At 40.3% G+C, this 20162-nt stretch overlaps 1 protein-coding gene across 7 annotated transcripts in view; it reads left to right on the forward strand.

Annotated features, from left to right (window-relative positions):
• nrxn2b (neurexin 2b) overlaps positions 1-20162 on the forward strand; it is a 631720-nt gene that overhangs the window by 571958 nt on the left and 39600 nt on the right. For all 7 annotated transcript variants that reach the window (XM_088347971.1, XM_088347972.1, XM_088347965.1 and 4 more), the window contains one exon: positions 10282-10453. In XM_088347971.1, coding sequence (XP_088204097.1) covers positions 10282-10453 — 172 coding nt within the window. The remainder of the gene's footprint in view (positions 1-10281; positions 10454-20162) is intronic.

Here is a 20162-nt window from a genome sequence, read left to right on the forward strand (position 1 = left end):
GTATACTTTACCAACACTTTCACCACTCACAGAAGGATCGGTTAATCGGCGGTGTTGTTCTGGCATCACCTCCTCCGGTGTAACTTGGAGATGTTTTGCCTACAGGCACCCATCCCTTTCCAAGTTTTTTTTTGAGGTAGTGATTTGCTCCCCCACATGAAACAGAAAGCACTGTTTTCCATGGTTACCAGTAGCAGGAGAATCCTCCTTATCTGTCTCAGATACAGCACCTTCATCATCAGGTCGCCGTTGTTTTTCATTGTACAGCATCATACCGAATCCCAACAAGGTCTTAGTAAGACTGCGACTGTTTTAAATGCAATGGTTGCCTTAGTTGTTTCATTTTTTAATGACTCATGACTATCTACGTGTTAGAATAAAATAGAAATTTGTGATTTTAACACGTGGACGGTGTTAACAAGCTAGTGGAAAAGTGAGCGGCTTTTTAAGATTTGCTGATGTTGTGCAGCGTCAACATGACTGCCTTGTACAAATGTGACAGTTTGCATGAAAAATTGAACCTGAAGTGGAAATTAAGCATGCATTTTTGTACTAACGAGGATATGTCAGGTCTTTCCATTGCGCGACACTGGGTAATAGCAACAGTGCTTCTCACGTAACGTTCGAGATCATGAGATGGCTTCATACTGCTTGTGAGATAAGTATTTATTCCAGACTAAGAACAGCATTTATTTTTTTAAAATTGCCATCGGTTGATACTTGTTTTTTAAAATTGACTGAACAATTGTCAGTCTTCTTCTGGGTTAGTATTTTTTCTAATTTGATTGTTTTGCCGCTCAGTCAGATTTGATGAATGAAATCACATCCCCACAACAATAAAACCAAGATTCCTTTTTGACCTTGCAAAACTCAAGAGGCTCTAGAATATCATCATTTCCCCACTGGCTTAGTTTTTCCCAACAAAGCAAAAAGCCCTGAAGGATCATCAAGGTTTCGGTACATCCTTTTAATCATAACATGTTTTTACCTAACCTTTGCTTCACCAGCTTGGTACAATCAGTGAAAAATCTCTGAGGAGGCATACAAAGGCCGACAGCCTTCTCTTTCTTGTGTCTAACTTTACCAGCGTTTTTTGCAAGGTCGCAAAGGAACAATTTTGATGGAAAAGATGCGAGGAAGACTGCAGAAAGCAAAAATTGTAATATATGATATATACATGAGTTGTGTTAGTTTGTGTTTCTTCTGCAAGCCAGATTCAGAATCAAAAGTTAGCCCGATGTTTCAAAGAATTGTTTTGGGACGTGTGTCTCGCTCCTTTCTAATTCTGAGTTATCAAAGCTAATCTCTTGATTCAAATTGCAAAGTTTTGGGGATGATGAACCCAAGAGAGGGGGTGCTGAAACTGAGGCCGGGGTGATCAAAATAAGAATGGTACTGTATTTATAAACAAAACCAGGAACGGAGTAACAAATGAATACAAAACAAACGGCATGTTCAAAGAAAATCAAGTCCAAACCAGAAACAAAGACCGAAACCGAAACGCCATAATATAGTAACACTCTTTCTAAAATAAAAGATGAGTGCTCAAGCTTTCTCTTGATATGTCCTATGCCTTTATTGTCACGATCCTCTCAGTTACCCTCTAATTACCCTCACCTGTGGTCACTCCTTCAGCCCCAGCTGCCACTCGTGTCCTAATTACCCCTATCCCCATTTAAGTGCTTCCTCTCCAGTCACTCTTTGTCAGTCCGTCACCAAACTGTCTGCCTCACTACCTGTCACCGCCTGCGGGAGCTTCACCTGCCCAGTGTACTTCAACTCATGCAAAGCAAGCAGTTTTCATCCTGGCTTCCCGATCATCTCGGGTTCCTTGACTTGCTTCGGATCCGAGACCACGCTTCGTTCTCCTGTCCCGGCTACCTGAACTTATTCTGATCGCCGACCACGCTTTGTTCTCATGTCCTGGCTACCCGACTTATGCCAATCCACGATCACGCTCTGTTCTCATGTCCCGGCTACCCGACTTGTTACGATCAATAACCACGCTCCGTTCTCCTGTCCCGGCTTCCCGACTTGCTCTGATCCACCATCACGCTCTGCTCTCCGGCCCCAGCTGTCCTCCTCGCCACATGTCACCGGGCTTCCTGTTCCACCAACCCAGCGAGCACCAGATCGCTGTTTTTTTCCTCTCTCCCTGATCCCCCGATCCCTTAATAAAGTGTTGAGTAAAACATTACACATTTGGTTCCACTGTTTTTTCCGGGCGTGACATTTATAGCTACAGGACAGAATGTTCTGTAGACCTTCAAAATCGAGTCAATATGGCAAAAATTGGCTGGCAACTGCACGTCCCATTTGAGATAAACGTTTGGCATTAAATGTGTCAATGTCAAAAGAATAGCATGTATGTAACCATCAGTGGCCAAAATGTGCCTGTGTCAAATGAAACTGTGCTAAATCATTAGAACTGTACAAACCGAACATATAATAATAATATTATGTGCCACATTTTAGTATTGTGTTAAGAAGATATTGGGGTGGTTTCTTTAGAATAGAATAGAACAGAATACAATAGACCTTTATTGTCATTGTTACAAAATGGGTTAACATATTGTGACAACGAAATTGGGCATGACACTCCAGTTTCACACATTCACAGTGAGGTAAAAAAGCCAAGAAGATAAAGGAAAAGAGAAGATAAGGTTATAAAACAAGGAGGATGAGGTTATAGTTATAATTTACACAATATTTCCACAAGGAATGTCGGCATGTAGGATGTTACATACAGTTTGGTATCGTAATACAGTTTGGTATCGTAAGGGTTTGTGCAATTATGCATTTGGTGCAAAAATAGTCATCATAGTGCAAAAAAATAGTCAACATAATTGCTTTATCATATGTAGCGGTGATGTCTACATCCCTTCTAAGTAGAATAGAATAAAATAAGAATAGAATGTTTGACACATAGCGTAGCGGTCCCCCTGCCACCATGCCGAGATCAGCGCTAATGTGACAGAACACAAATGCTCATCTGCCTCAAAGCCGACGGGAGCGACGGCTTGACTGATGTTTACAGTTTTAATAGCTAGGGTTGAACTAATTCTTCTGCCAAAAGGTGTTGTGATTATCCTAAGCTCCTAGCATGCGGGTCTGAAAGAAGATGATCCCGCGGTATTCCCGCTCCTTGTAGGTTTTTGTCCGTGCATCTAAAAGGGTATCGATAGCAGCGATTAAATTGTGAATCCTCCTCCCCCGTCGTTCATAGCATTCATATTCATGTCCCGGGATCGGTATTGGGTTTCTGAGCGCATGGACGGAGAGAACTGCGACTGGCGAGTTCATAACACGGGTCTATTGATTAAGCGAATAGCGACTGTAAGCCGAGAGCACTTTGCCATTCGAGACGTTTCGGGCCGTCATCTATGAGCGAGATCGGTGCGTGGAAATGGAGCCATTTTAGCTTGAAGAATTGATTCCTTGTCCATTGAGTGCGGGCTCCATCAGAAGATGTGCTTCTACCAAGGAAAATTTCAGTTTCATTCCAAAACTTGAAAAACATGTCGGGTAAAAGTGGAAAAAACCTTTGTTGAAACACAAAACCATTTTTGGATGGAATTTCCTATATTGGGAGCAGGGTTGGGAAGGGTTACTTTAACTTGATTACTTTCAATTACTTTTGGATTACTCCAATACCAAATATGCTAATAAAAGACAAAAGAAACTAAATATGAATAAAATTATGACTCACAACACGTGGTAAGCTTTCTCTCCTGGCTGTGATCTCTTTGATCTCCGGCAAAACTAACATAAAATGCGACAGAAACAAAATGAAAATAAATCCAAACAGCTTGCCAACATTATTTTTGCCTTTCCATGTATTCCGTTACTCCCCAAGCCTGCACAAAATTTAGTCATTTTATTCATATTTAGTTTATTTTGTCTTTTATTAGCATATTTGGTATTGGAGTAATCCAAAAGTAAATGAAAGTAATCCAGTTAAAGTAACCCTACCCAACCCTGATTGGGAGGCTCTTTGGCACGTGAGAATAGAAAAGGGGAAGACAGAGTCCAGATGGTGACTTAAATCCTGAAAAGGTGTTGATATCCAATGGTCTTCTGGTCTGGGAGAGTGGAATGTCGTTTGGTGAAAAATGCAGAGTCAACAAAACCAAGCGTGCTGAGTCAGCTTTTTTGCGGCATTTTTTCAAACTCGGGTTAACTGAGAAAGATAGTGGTCATATCCAAACCCATCCCTCTTTCTACTTGAGTCGACAGACATACAAACAAACAAATTATATTAATACGCTTATGTTTATTGGTTTGAAGTTGCTTGGAAAATTCAATTTTTTGATGAAAGCAAAGTTTGAAGGATAAAATTGTTCCTTTGAACAAAAAAGAAATTATAATATATAACCTTCTCATGGTTTCGACTATACTTTACTTTCAATTTACTAATTTGATTCCAAAAAACCTTTGATCTTTCCTGGAAAAAACAAAATTGTCTGATGACCTCAAGCGTATAAATGCTGGTTTAATACTAAACATCCATCCATTATCTGCACCACTTTTCCTCAGTAGGGTCACGGGGGCGCTGGGGCCCGTCCCAGCTATCTTCGGGCAGTGGGCAGGAGACACCTTGAACTGGTTGCCAGCCAATCGCAGGGCACACAGAGACAGAGTCACTCGCTCATTCACACCTAGGGACAATTTGAACCGGCCATGTAACCTGACAAGCATGTTTTTTGGAATGTGGGAGAAAACCGGAGTGCCCAGAGGAAACCTACGCAAGCATGGGGAGAACATGCAAACTCCACACAGGAGGTTCGATCTCATGACCTCAGAACTGTGCCGCACACGCGCTATAGAGAGAGAAAGAGAGAGATGTAAGATAAAAATATATATCTATTCTTAGATAGATAGAAATATGTATCTATACTTGGAAGGATGGATGGATAGAAATATGTATCTATACTTGGATAGACGGATAGAAATATGTATCTATACTTGGATAGATAGATAGATAGATAGATAGATAGATAGAAATATGTATCTATACTTGGATAGATGGATAGAAATATGTATTCATACTTAGAAACATAGAGAGATATAAATATATATCTATACTTAGATAGAAATATATATCTATACTTAGATAGAAATATATATCTATACTAAGATAGAAATATATATCTATACTTAGACAGATATAAATATATACCTATACTTAGATAACTAGAGGGCTAGAAATATTTATCTATACTTAGATAGATAGATATAAATATATATCTATTCTTAGATAGATGGAGAGAAATATATATGTATACTCAGATAGATGGATAGAAATATATATTTTTACTCAAATAGATAGATAGATAGATACCTGTACACATGCTTGGATCCAAACAAAAACATTATCACCGTCCTGGTTTTGCTCACTAAAAGGGCTGTTTGAAACAACCTCGTCATTATTTTGTTCAAAACAACCCAAGACGTTGAATTCAGCTCATCCGAATAATCTTTCGCCTGCTCGCCAGCTCCTTTTTGAAGAAGAAAATGGACGGAAAGCCCTTAATCTCTCCATCATAGATTGCTCTTAGGAATGAAGTGGACTCATTGACGCCGTTCTTCTTAAAAGGATCCATACACTACTGTCATGGGAAATTGCCCCTGCATCTTTTTCCGTACTTTGTCCTTGGCTCAATAATACTCCATAAACTCTTTAAGCAGAAAATTGGGATTAGCGTCCTAAATTCCAATTGCGATCTCTCTCTCCATTAATTCACAGTCAAATCGTATGCACTTAAAGGTACAGTGTATGAGTATGGTGCCGAGCAACTAAAAACCAAAGCTAAACAGCAAAACGAACAATACAAAGTTTTCCCTAACTTCCCCCCTTGTTTTGGCTAAGAAAGAAAATAGTAAAAGAGAAAAGGAAAGGAAATAATAAAAAAATGGGAATAAAGAAAAAAGTATGAAAACATTTGTGGGAAAATGTTAAAAAAAAAGAAAGGAAAATAAATAAATAAATGGTAGGGGGAAAAGGGAAAATTTGAAAAATTGTAAAGAAAATGGATAAAAACCCAGAAAAAAAAGATAAAGGAAAATATAAAAAGTTAAAAAAAAGGTAAAAAAAAAATGAAAGCAAGAAAAAAAATGAAAAAAAACAGGAAAAAAAATAATAACCCCAAAAAACTACTTACTACTACTACTACTACTACTAAAAATCATCTTACAATGGAATCTTTTTTTCCATATATTCTAAAATTCTCTAGCAACATTGGTTTATATTTTAATCCCCTTCTGTATGGCGCTTTACTTTTTGCAGTTACAATACTTTCCATTGTGCATTGTGTTCTGCATTCTGATTGGCTAAACAGTCGCACCGCCCCTTTTCTACCTGTGCCTGCCTGTGCGTTGACTACCTCGCGGTCTAAGTTATACATGTATTTAAAACTGCTGAGTTGTTAGCTTGTCCATGACACAGTTCTGAGGTCATGGGTTCAAATCCAGCTACCAGCCTTTCTGTGCAGAGTTTGCATGTTCTCCCTGTGCTTGCGTGGGTTTCCTCCAGGCACGCTGGTTTCCTCCCACATTCAAAAAACATGCATGTCAGGTTAATTGGCCGGTCCAACTTGTCCCTAGGTGTGAATGAGCGAGTGAGTTGTCTTTCTCTGTGTGCCCTGCGACTGGCTGGCGACCAGTTCAGGGTGTCCCCTGCCCACAGCCCGAGGATAGCTGGGATAAGCTCCAGGACCCCCACGACCCTACTGAGGATAAGTGATGCAGATAAGGGATGGACGTAAATATCGGCTGCTGAGTTGTTAGTGCGTCCGTGCCACAGTTCTGAGGTCATGGTTTCAAATCCAGCTACCAGCCTTTGAGTTTTTTCTTGCCCTCATGTTGGTTTCAGATCAGGGGATGGTGTAATAATCGTCTGTAATAACGGTCTGTGCAATAACCTGTGCAGCTCTTTGAGACTCTTTGTGATTAAGGGCTATACAAATAAAAGTGACTTGACTTTGTGGAGTTTGCATATTCTCCCCGTGCTTGTGTGGGTTTCCTCCAGGCATTGCAGATAATGGATGGATAATATGTCAGTAAAGAAGTTAGTTGTAAAAAATATATATATATCTTCACGTTCATGAATCCTTTGAATAATAATAATAATAATAATAATAATTTCCTTGTATTGTCATTCTGTGTAACAATGTACACAGAACGAAATGTCGATTGCACCTGACCCGTTGTAGCGAGCCGATGCAGCCGCAGCCAACAGAGGGCGCCGCCGACCACTTTTTAAGTCTTAGGAATGACTCGGCCGGGGCGCGAACCACCGACCTCCCAGTCTCAAAGCGGGCGCCTTACCATCTAGGCTACTGAATGAAGGGAAGTTAAAACCACTCCCAAAAATGTATCGTTTTAAAATGTATTTCACAGTTCACAGATCCCTTAACCGCTCTGGTCGTCCGAGCACCATTATCTGCGGTGTGTCTTGGGCAAGTACAGCCTGGTAGTGCCCATCCTCTCTCAGGCTGTTTTTTAAGGGGATTTTGACTCTATTATTAGCTCTGAATTATGAAAGTGCAATGAATGAGCAGCCATATAATTTACTTTGAATATGAAGGCGGCAAACGTACAAGTATGTGCTACATGCAATCAATGATGTGGGATGGCTTCTGGGTGATGACCCCATCTGCATTCCAGTTCGACCTTAAGCGTGCAAAAGAGCGCTAATGCGGCACGGGATTTTACACGCGTGCAACCGAGACGCTGTTCCGCTTCTGCAGTTCTGTAAATTGCTCCGACCTTTGGTCTTGCTCGCGACATGAAATGATGACGGGGAGGTGATATATGCATTTAGCCGCAAGCGGATCAAAGCAGCCGGCAGCCGTATATGCGAATAGATGAGGAGGGTCGGCCACCGGACGGACACATGTGAATCGGTTTGCGTCTGTATTTTAAAACCTAATTGGTTCGAATGGTTATTTTGGAATTTTGATGCTTCCACATGAATCATATTTTAGATGAGAAAACACGATCATTGAACAAAAAAAATATTTCGGACATTTTATTTTTCAACTAAAAGCAACGATATATTTATTTTCAGATATTTTCAGATTTAGAAAACTAATTCTATTTGTAGGGGCATTGTGTGTTATTTAGCGCCTAAGAGTGGTTAGAAAAAGTCATTATTGAACTCATTTACTACCAAAGACGACTAAAGACTAAAGGTTGAATAAAGGCTTCAGTGGCACCATCCTATATATTATTCATATGTTTTTCCTCATGAATAAAAGGTAAATACTTGATGAACACATAGGATATTGCCACAAAAGTCTTTATTCCATCTTTTTAAATGGAAAGTGAAGGTTTGACATCTAAAACCTTCAATGCTCCCAATTTGGAACAGTATTTTGACGTCTTTAGTCGTCAATGGTATCAAATGAGTTAAAGAATATAAAACATTTGATTAATTTTTATACTAAACCTCAATAACTCATTGACTTCATGCAGAGCTTCCTCTTAGCCAACCTACTTAAGAGGAAGGTTGACGTTTAAATCCGTCAATGGCACTTAATTAGAACAGATTTTTGATGTATTTTGTTTTCAATGGTATCAAATAACTTAAAGAACATTAAAACATTAGATTAATTTCCAATACTAAACCTGAATAACTTGTTGACTTTATTCAGAGCTTCTTCTTAGCCAGCCTACTTAAGAGGAGGGTTGACGTTTAAATCCGTCAATGGCACTTAATTAGAACAGATTTTTGATGTCTCTAGTCGTCATTGGTATCAAATGAGTTAAAGCACTCAAAAAATTTGATTAATTTTCAATACTAAACCTCAATAACTCATTAACTTCATGCACAGTTCCTTCTTACTCAGCCTACTTAAGTGGAGGGTTGACCCCTAAATCCGTCAATGGCACTTAATTCAGAACGGATTTTTGACGTCAATGGTAGTGAATAAGTTAAAGAACATTAAAACATTTGATTCATTTTAAATACTAAACCTAAATTATTCATTGACTTCATGCAGAGCTTAGCCAGCGTAATTAAGTGGGGGGTTGACGTCTAAATCAGTCAATGACACTTAATTCAGAACTGAGTATTTAGTTGTCATTGATAGTGAATGAGTTAAAAAAAAACAAGATATATTTGAATTACAATCAAAAGCATACAAACTATGAGGCAAATCTGCTATTTTAAATACGTGTAGGTCGAGAAATGTGTATTTTTCTTACATAATTATCTTTTTTACATGATTTTCTACCATATTGCTTGTACGGATACCCGCAAAAAACAAAAACCTTTTGAGCAAAAAAAGAAAAAAAGAAGAGATGATTAATTGGGTGGTTTGGTCACATTGTCACTCCATAGTTTGTATTCTTCCTGGTAGCACTCGTTTCGGTTTTACTACACAACGTGGTGACATTTAATGCTCAAATATTACACAGTGTTCTTTTAAATACCTCTAATAAACCAAATATAGAACAAACCAAAACAATTTAACTTGACAGTGAGGAAATATAACTCATGAGAATTTTTTGATTGCAAAGTTCGAGTTGAGAAAAGGTGGAACAAAATTATATCCTGATTTTTTAGCAAAATTTAGGAGTGCACGATATACTCGAGTGCACGTTATACACGGATAAATGTGGTACTTAACTATATTTCACTTACAGTCTGGTCTCGATCAGAACGTGTGAGCTCCCTCTATCTAAGAAGGAGACAAGACCTAGTGAAAATGCAATATCAAGACTGGTATGCAGTGTTCTCATTTGCCCGCGTCCCTGCGTCCTAGACGCATTATTTTTTCTGGGGACGCATCGTGTCAAATCAACGTGGTCCCTTGGACGCAACTTTTTTGACACGAAATTGTCATTATCATTTACGGCACTCCAAACTTTTCGTGAGGCAGATCCGCCATTGTTGTTTTGGTCTCGCGGTTCGCGTTTTCGTCTGCACGCCGATCTCCAGTTCGAGTTGTGTAGTGAAAGTCCGTTTCTTTTTAGAGAACCGGCTTTTTTAGCTCAACTCATTAAAGAGAGCCGGCTCTCAAACGGCTCACTTTCTTTGATGCATTATATTACGAATAATTATGTTGTATAAAGAAGTTAAGAAAAAAAGGAAGTATAAAAGGAGAAAATGAAAAAAGACAAGTTTGTGGTGATCCCTTTTAATCAGTATATTAACAACAATAATTTAATGCAGAAACTGAATGAATAATTTGACCCATCACTTTTCAGAGGTAAAATGAACACTGGTATGAAACCAAGGCTCTTCTGCAGTTCTTCATGTGTTCTCCTTTTCCACAGGAAAGGGGAAGGGTGGGCGTTATCTTCAATGTGGGGACGGACGACATCGCCATCGAAGAGAGCGCAGTGATGGTGAGCGACGGCAAGTACCACGTGGTGCGCTTCACGCGCAGCGGTGGGAACGCAACGCTACAGGTGGACAACCAGCCCGTCATTGAACGCTTCCCCTCAGGTAAGGCAACTTCCCCTTCATTACTGTAATTATGCACCTGAAAGAATACCGTACTTTCCACTGTATAAGGCGCATCGGATTGTAAGGCGAATCCCCGAAAAAGAGTCTCTTTCTTACGTTTTTCATAAAGAAGGTGCACCGGACTATAAGGCACGTGTAATTATCGCCACTTTATACACTTATGGCATTTAATAGAGCAATAATTAATCAGTGGATAAGTGGCGCTGATTAAAATTCGCAAAACATTGTTTTAAATGGGAATCAAACTTGGAACGCGGAGGTGAGGGTGCCGACACTTTACAGCTAGACCACTAGTGGTACAGATGATGAACAGAAAGGCATTATACCCTTGATATTTTAAGAGAGGTTTGAGACACACTTTTAATTGTTAGTTTGGCTGGTTGACATTTTTATTTGCATCCACTATTCATCAGTGATACCTCTACTTACGAATGAGTTTTGTTCCGAAAGTAGCCTTGTAACCTGAAAACTTCAGAAAAAGATGCATTTTGAATCTAAATGCGCTAATCTGTTCCAAGCGCCGCAAAAGTACAGTAAGATATTTGTTTTAAAAATCGTAAAAGAGCATCACAACACAAAAAAAATACATGTTAAAATGAGTTTACCGCGCAATAAACATAAAACAAGAGGCACGTAATGTAAAAAAAAAAGCTAAGAAAAAAGAACTTAATTATTTGCCTCGCGTTTCTTTAAAAACTGATCCAATGACGTCTGCTTTTGGAGGCTTTTGACAATCTATCGGAAATAAGCGAGGCAGATGCAGCAATAGCCCGATTTGTCATCACTTTTTCCTGTTTGATTCCACAAATTCCGTGACTTAGCGGAATTTTGCTAAAATATCTTAAATTTGGGCTGATTGATCGATGGCTGTGGCTTCCTCCCCGCTATCTTGCCGGAACTCCTCCTCCTCCTCGTCTCTGGATTCTGAACTGTGACGGTGAGACAAAGAGCATGCTGGGAGCATGCATGTGTACCGGGTTGCCAGGCAGATTTTAAGCGATAGTAAGCATTTGTTTACATTGGGGAGACTAAGAAAGTGGTGCGTACTGTACTGTAGTTTTGACTTCGTAACTAGAGGCAATCTTCATAACTAGAGGCAATATTTTCCCACTCAGGTACTTAGTAACCTAAAACTTTCGTATGTAGAGACTTTCTTAAATACAAGGTTATGCATTTAAGATCAACAGCTTTGATCTCCTGTGGGTAAATTACCTCTCAAATTATATGTATACATACGTAAAAGAGTTTGCATAGTATTAAAAAGTATTGCATAGTAAAAAAGCTGGCTCTTTCAGCTCCCAAACGGCTCTTCAAGTTGTTTAATCAATATATTGCTATTTATTATGTATTATCATGAATGACCTATAAAGACTTAAAAATTACTAAAGAATTAAAGCATTTTAACACTTAAACTGCAACACTGAAAAACACAGGAAATATAAAGTGGAATATTAAAATCTACAAAGAAAATGATAAAATACAAAACAATTTCAACAGCACATAGCCTCTCCAAGAGTAACCATCTCTTGATGAGTGGGTATCCAGCTCCCTTCATCCACTCCAAAGGCAGTAGTAAATACTATATTCTAAATCACTATCTAACTATATGGTAATCGCTATTTTGATTCGAAAAGATGCAACCTAAACAACTTTCTGGAGCCATATGCGTCAACACCAGATTCTCCACGCGGTTGGCGTCAGAGTTTCTGACACCGCAAGTAAAAGATGTGTGATAATGCGATAAACCTGAATGCCTTGTTGTCTGTCATCTGTACGACTGGAGCCCTAATGAAAAAGTGTCAGCGCCCCCGGGAACGGTGCATTCGCACTGATCGCTGCTTGGCCCTGTGGCTAGGACCTTGACTCAGCCTCTTGGCTGGGAGCAAGTGTCTCGGCCTCTTAGCTTTGTAGTGTATTATGATTTGACTGATAACGGATAATGGATAATTGATAAAGAATATAGAACAATAACCCTCTACAAAATCCCCCCGCCCTCATCGCAAAGACCCGGGTTTGATGTCATTGTACTGCGACTTGGAGATTCTTCACTCACATTTTTCGTAAACCCTTGTGTAGTTATGCACAGTTATAAATGCTATATGCATTTCCAATAGTATCCAACTGTATTCTGCAGTATATGAAGTTCACAAGTGCAATTTCAAATTTCTGGGGTTTATAGATGCGCCTTATAGTCCGGAGAATACAGCACTAAGTAAAAAAACACAATCGGAGAGAAATGGTTGAACTCTAATTGAAAGTTCACCCACTTAGCCTTAGCGAATGAAGCCTCGAAGATTATTTTTCAAAGCTTGCTAGGACCCACCAGGAGAAATCGATTGATGATTCTGCTTTGACTGAAGTCAACCCACGTGAGATGTTCGTATCCGGGTCATGCTTGCATCCCAAGTTTAAAGAGAAGCCAACAGTTCTCTCGAGGCCGGCGAGCACCATCCCTTTTTTGGCCAAGGATATGTCGCTCTCGGCCGGCTTCGAAATTCAGAGTTTGTGCACGTGCCCGGTTTTTGGTGCACCTGGAGGGGATGCAAATGACGCTTTCAGGCACGTGCGCGGTTAAAGCAGATCCCTTTGCTACCATGATGAGTCACTACGAGCTGCGCTTTTCCTATTTCAGCTTCACTCGCAAGGCTATTTTGGGTTATTTCTCCCACTTTTGTGTTAAACTCAGCAATCATGGTTGTTTCAAGGAAGACTTTGTGTGTTGCCGGTTCTTTTACCTGTAAAGTGGGAGTAACACAAAGGACAAGTGGAAGCTAGTTTGCTAATTTAACACTTATCAGCAAACATTGACATAAGGGATAAATAATCAGAAGAAAAGAAAGAAAACAAGAATTTGGGTCATATTGGAGCTGATACTCCTTGTTTTTCTGTTGAAAATGTAAAGACAGTCATAATAAATGACAGTATATTCAGAATGTGTTTTATTGGCTTTTGTAATTCGCTAAAAGTTTACACTTTTCACCCAACTACAAAAATATATTTTTCATGCCAAGTCAAGTAAAGTCATGTTTATTTGTATAGCCCTTAGTCACAGAGTCTCAAAGGGCTGCACAGATCAAAGACTGTTGCAAACTACAGACTATTATGACACTATCCCCTCATCTAAAACCTACATGAGGGCAAATAACACACATATTATCAACATAATATATAGGTTATCCATATGCTATACTGTAGAGTAGAACTGTGTTTTAAGCTTAGATTTAAACATTTCCAGTTAGGTTGCAGATCGAATCTCAGGGGAAAGAGCATTCCACAGCACCAGGGCCCGAATGGAGAACGCCCTTGAGCCTGACGATCTCTTCTTGGCTCTTGGGATCACTAGTAGACCAGCATTTTCAGAGCAAAGGCTCCGGACTGGAACATAGGGGGAAATTAAAGATGAAAAATATGAGGGAGCAAGTCCATGCATGATTTTGTATAACACCAACAGGGAGCCAATGCAGGTTAGTTAAAATTGGGGTAATGTGATCAAACTTTCTTGTCTTAGTTAAAAGCCTCGCTGCAGCATTTTGTGCTAGCTGAAGGCTGTTGATTTTGGACTTTGCGAGACCGGAGAGTAGTGCATTACAGTAATCGAGGCAGGAGGTAACAAACGCATGAATTATAATCTCTGCATCCGACTGAGACAGCATAGGGAGAATTTTAGCCATATTGCGAAGTTGGAAAACAGCTGTTCTAGTAATATTCTTAATGTGTGTTTGAAAAGACAGATTGGGGTCATAATGTTGAGATATTATTTTTAATATAGTATACATAAATCTTAAACATTATTTTTTTAAATTCAAAATTATTACTGATAGCCACCAATGTTGATTATTGGAAGCTTTTTTTTAGCTTTTACCATGTCAAATAAATATTGCCTGAATTAGGCAAAAGTATTCCTATTATCTTCTGCCAATGTTATTTAGACAGTCAGACACAGACAGACAGACAGACAGACAGACAGACAGACAGACAGACAGACAGAACTTCTAATGGGCATCCATAATCGACATTGTTATCAAGTTTGTGTTTAAGTGCCTTAAAAAGTTTGACCATCTTGTACCAGAATGTGGACCTACTTTGCATCATGTAGTGCAATTAGTCATCTAGATTACAGCGTGAGCAGGACGCAATATTCTCCATCACGCCAGCGACCCAGTATTTTTAGCTTTTGGTTTGACTTTGACAAAACCACTGAGCCTCGCTCGTCCATCAGCCCTGCGAGGCCCGACAAGACCAAGACGGCTCACTGGTTTTCGGTTGTTTTTAGTAATGGAACAGTAACCTTTGTCGGTTGCCACTTTGGGTCACCGCCTCCTGTTTGGTTGGTGAGAAGGCGAATGAAGCTTTCAGAGGATTAGAGGAAACAAAACGGGAACACGATGGTGAAGTTTGCTGACGACACTAACTCGTCTCTGATGAGGGATTAGACGGCATAGAGGAAGAAGGTGGGGATGTTGATGACGTGGAGAGAAAAAAAACTAATACTTAACACCACAAAATCCAAGGAAGTCAAACTTGACTTCAGGAGGGAAATCACAGACACCACTCATCATCAATGAAAACGAGTGAAGAGAGTCAATTTATTCAAACTCCTGGTTGTGCACACAACTGACCACCTCTCCGAGGCTGCCAGCACCAGGGCTGTGGTGGGGAAGGCCCAGCAGCGACTTCACTTCTTGAGGGTTCTTGGGAAGAATAACCTGGAACAGAAACTGCTGGTGTCCTACAAAGCCACAGTTGAGATGATTTTGGCATACGGCATCACCGTGTAGTATGCTGGAAGCACAGCGGCGGACAGGAAAAACATACATCATCATCACCATGGCCCAAATAATCATCAGATTCTCTATGCCCAGTTAAGAAGACATTGTTGGCTTGTGATACCATAGCAGAGCCATCAACATTATAAAAGACACTTTCCACTACCTCTTTGACCTGTTACCCTCTGGTAGGCGCTACAGATCTCTCAAAACAAGGACAAACAGGGTCAGAGACAGTTTCTTCCCCAGGGTTATCACCACCCTAAACGAGCACACAAAACTGTAACAACATATCTGGCGATTTATTTTGTTTTTTGTTTTTTTTTTGCTGAATGTTACTGTACGAAACTATGAAAATGAATACCTTGTTACGTACTTTTTTTTTGTTCCTGGTAAATGTTATTTCACTTTTTTTTCATTGAAATATGGTGATGATGCACTATTATTATTGCCCTTAGATTTCTGTGAGAATTTTAGCCCACCACATTTCCGACATAACGACTGTTAATAAATGAAGGAAAGTTGACTGTGAGAGCTGCCGCTTCCGGGACAAGTGGAAATTAGTGGATTTTTTTCATTAAAATCCAAAACGACTGCGTCTGCCTAATTTTCCAAGAGTCTCTGGCTTTTTTCAAAGAATATAATATTAAGAGGTACTGCCAGAGGAAACATTCTGACTACAAAAAGCTAACAGGGAACGAACACTGTGAAAAGTAGAAGCAACTGGATGCTGTTTTAACGGCACAGCAGCGCTTTTTCACGACACCCTGTGATTAAAATGAAAATGTTCCAAAGGCGAGCTACGAGGTCACAACGCTTATTGCCAAGCCTTGCAAACATTTCACGGAAGGCAAATTTATCAAAGCCTGTTCAACGAATGCCAGGCTGAATAGTCGGCCTGCACACATTTTCAAATTACCAAACCTGACACGCTTTTTAAGTTTGGACATCCCAGCTCTAAACACTATGTTTCAAAATATATATTTTTTCTTCGTTTTATCCTGATAATCTTATCTTATCTCATTTTTTTTCTATTTTAAAGTCTTTATAACATGTCCAATCTTGTTGCATACAATGTTCATATCAGTGACAATAAAGACAATTCAATCGATCAACCAATCACTCGAAAAGAAGACGACAAAAGGGCGAGGTTGGTTCCCTCTTTCAAATGCTAATCTATTTCCGGGCCACTGCTTGAAATGCAACGAAGACAACACCTCGCGCCGAAAGTGCGGAAGAAGACGAGGGGCGGATGAAGGCTTGTCGCCGCGACGGGAAACGCGCGAATGAAACAAGTTTCCTGTGACCCACATCGGATCATTTGATTCTCTAAGTGGAACAAAACACTCGATGCCGACACTTCTGGGAACACACACCAACTGTTTGAATTTACTCCGTCTTGATCATTTTCTGTCCTGGTGGGACGCCCGATTCAAAATGGCCGCCTATGGCGGATGGAGTGTGCCATGCTGCCACCGGGTATGACTGTTCCTGTCAATCACAGCAAAAGTTGCGCAGAATTGTGCCTCCCTCCGGACTCTCCCGACCCGCTGGCGGTAGTTGGCCGCCTGGCCCTTTCAGGAAGTCACTTTTGGGATTGTCTGCCCTCTTTGGACCACCTTAGAAGAGTGTTTCAGTCTCCCAGTGGGACAAAAGGTGCATCTGTTTTTCTTTTCTAGTAAGATGCTGACAAGGTCTTTTTTTTCAACTGCCACTCACAATACACTCCAAAAGAGTAGTAGGTCACTATAACCCCATTTAAGCCAAGTGTAGACTTGTGTCAATCTGGCTTAATTTCCCGGGAGTTCTGCACAAACAGCTCCACAAGTTTAGAGTGTTTTGTTACTAAAATCATTCCTAAAAGTGTCCTGTTTTGTACGTAAATCAGGTCATTTTCTTTAAAAAATGCATTGAATTGTTTGAGGTTGTATCCGCAACTTGGAATTTTGGTACTCTCTGGAACCCTCTTCTGGGTTGAAGTCATTCTCGCTGCCTCAGCCAGCTCATTCCTCAAATACTAATAGACTTTTCTTTTTTCTTATTTCGGGGGGTGAACAGGCCTTTTCTCACTTTTGCCATTTTCAGGCTGCACTACCGAAAAAAACGGGATCACTCTCCACTCTTCATTTTTTCTTTTTTGCGAGTCGGATGGTCGCGAGGGTTCCGACGGGGACTTCGGACGTGCACCAGGCCATTCCTGCAGATCTCCTTAGCAGCGTAACAGCCTAGAACTTAGTCCAGACAAGGGTAATCGAACAGTTTTTTTAAAAGAAAGCATGGCCCGTGGCTGCTGGTGACGTGATGTAATTTCTAACTGTTTCCGCAGCCTTCAATCTTAATCAACTAGCACAGCATTCAATACTAATTAAATTGGCTTTAGCATTTAGCAGGAGGGCGACAAAAACATTCTTGTAACAAAATTATGTGTACTGTTCACGGTTCACGGATCCCTTAACCGAATGGCTCGTCTTGGCACCAAGGAGGGTGCAACTCTGGGCAGCCTTCCTGTCCTGTTCTTGGGTCATGGCAAAGGTGGCACCAGTCCATTCAATAATGTTGGTGGCCCAGTTCTTTTTCGGTCTTCCTCTCCTCCTGCCCCATGGACTGTTCCCTGGAGATTTTCCTTCGTTAGTCATGATCATTTTGTGACGTGACCATACCACTCAAGTTTCCGCGCAGTTGACGACAGTTCTTCGTTACGCACCAATTCGTTTGACACATGGGCTAAGTAGCTGCTGCCTGGAAGTTTCCTATTGCATTGAATCTCCAAGTCCTGGATTTTCCTCTCATGGAAGGGGAAGAAGAAAGTCACCAGCCCTTGCATGTGTCTGATGTTTGATTTCATTACTAATGTTCTTGTCCCTCCAGACGGGTTTAAGTCTGGCAAGTGCGGCTGTGGTTCCAGCTATCCTGGTTCTGACCCCTCTTCTGATCTGACAGCTTCAAGATATTTAAATTTGGTGACAGGTTCTGGCTCTCTTGGGTTGATGGTGATGTTAGTGGGGACACTTAAGGGATTGTTGGTTATTACTTTAGTTTTTTTCTGTGCTGATTTCCATCCCATACTGGGTTGATGCTTTGTTCAAGAGATTTACCAAAAGTTCCTGTTCGTCTCCTGCAAATCCGGCAATATCATCAGCAAACCAGAGGTTAGAGATGCTGTGTTCCCCAGTTCAGACTGTACCTTTATGTTTCGCTGGAGCTCCGGACATGATCCTCTCAAGGAAAATGTTGAATAAAATTGGAGAGAGAATGCAACTTTGTCTCTCACACTGACTGTGGTTTGAAACCATGCTCCAATGGTACCATTGATCAGTACCGCACATGTGTACTGTAATGACTAAAATTCACAAGTCTTTTCATGCGGGTGATCTCCAATACCTTTCACATGACAAAGTTATAGAGAGGAGACCAGGTATTGCTGCCAATACAATAAAAAATTAAATTGGGCTTCCTAATTTTAGCCAGTAAGTACATTGTGTTTTGTCTTGAGAAAGCTTTATGCGAATTCCTGTGTTTACCTTAATGTTAATATAGATAGATAGATAGATAGATAGATAGATAGATAGATAGATAGATAGATAGATAGATAGATAGATAGATAGATACTTTATTCCTCCCCGCAGGGAAATTCACAATGTAGTAATAATGTAATATAATGTAATTAGTATTAACTACTGCGCTAGTTGATTACGATTTACAGTCGGCAAAGGAGTGTCTTAATTGTGGCACATTGTGTTACTTTTCTGTACTAGACATTTCCCTGCTGATTATGCCAAAAATGTGGTCCATATTGAAACTGAGAATATCATTCATCTATTCATGCGTGTCACCAAGTGATAACAAGAAATTTGGCTCCCGAAGGCAATCACAGTAACTCCTGCCGTTTACACGCACTTCACTAAAATTCTTCACTTTGATATTTAAAGGTCTTGGCAGAAATTGCATGCTTTGTTTTAATTAAACCCTAGCAATCCCTGGTCCACTCCAGCTGTAAGCCAGCTGCTAGGAGCAGATCAAGTCATTCTCGGTGGTGCCCGAATGGGCACCACAGCTAGGAGATCTGCAGTAAGGGCCCGCTGACTCCATCTTCTTTGCAAAAGAAAAAAAAAAGAAGAAGAAGAAGCCGCATTGTATTAAACGCCCCAGCTTTCAAAAAAAAGTATGGTATCTAGTTTAGTTTGAAGCTCCATCAAATTGGGATTGTTGTTATTGGGTTAACAACACAAGTTAAGTCAAATTGCCTTATTTGAATACACGTTATTTCAAAAATTGCACAGAGGCGATTATTTGAAGGGACAGAAAGGATGATGACAGCCGACTATCACCCCCCTCAACTCTCCCCGCACCCAACCTTATGTGTGTCGACATTTATCTGGGACAGAAAGCAGACAAAAAGTGTCACAGGAGCGGCGGGCCAGTTAATCCAGTGTGTCAGGTGTCATGGGCGGTTCCTTCGCTGGGTCTTTTTATTTTCTAGACCCCTGCAAACCAAAAGTGACAGAGGACAACTCTAAGTGGCGCTACTCTCTTTGCCAACAAGGCTGCATCCGATTTTGACCTTAAAAGAGTAGTACGGAATTCCAAACTTTGTTCCTTCCTGCCGCCATCTCCTATCTTAAAGTCATGTTGCAGCCTTAATCAGCTTGTTCATAATGCACGTGCAAGTACGTGCATTTATTCAACGCGCTCGTACAAACTCTTCTTTATTTATCTTTCTTGGGGTTTAGGTTGGTGTTTGGACTTTACAAGAAACAGGCATTTTCTTACCCTTTTTACGCTACACTAAAAAAAAAAAAACCTGCGGGGACAAGCATGAAGTCATTATCCAAAACTCCTCCAGCCCCTTTTCCTCTAACCTGATGTTTTCTGCCCCAAGCTGCTTCGATAAAAGTGAGATAAAAGCAGATAGGTGCGATGTA

This window comes from Urocampus carinirostris, chromosome 11, assembly GCF_059441175.1.
Source record: "Urocampus carinirostris isolate Australia breed hairy pipefish chromosome 11, RoL_Ucar_1.0, whole genome shotgun sequence".
Lineage (NCBI taxonomy): Eukaryota > Metazoa > Chordata > Actinopteri > Syngnathiformes > Syngnathidae > Urocampus > Urocampus carinirostris.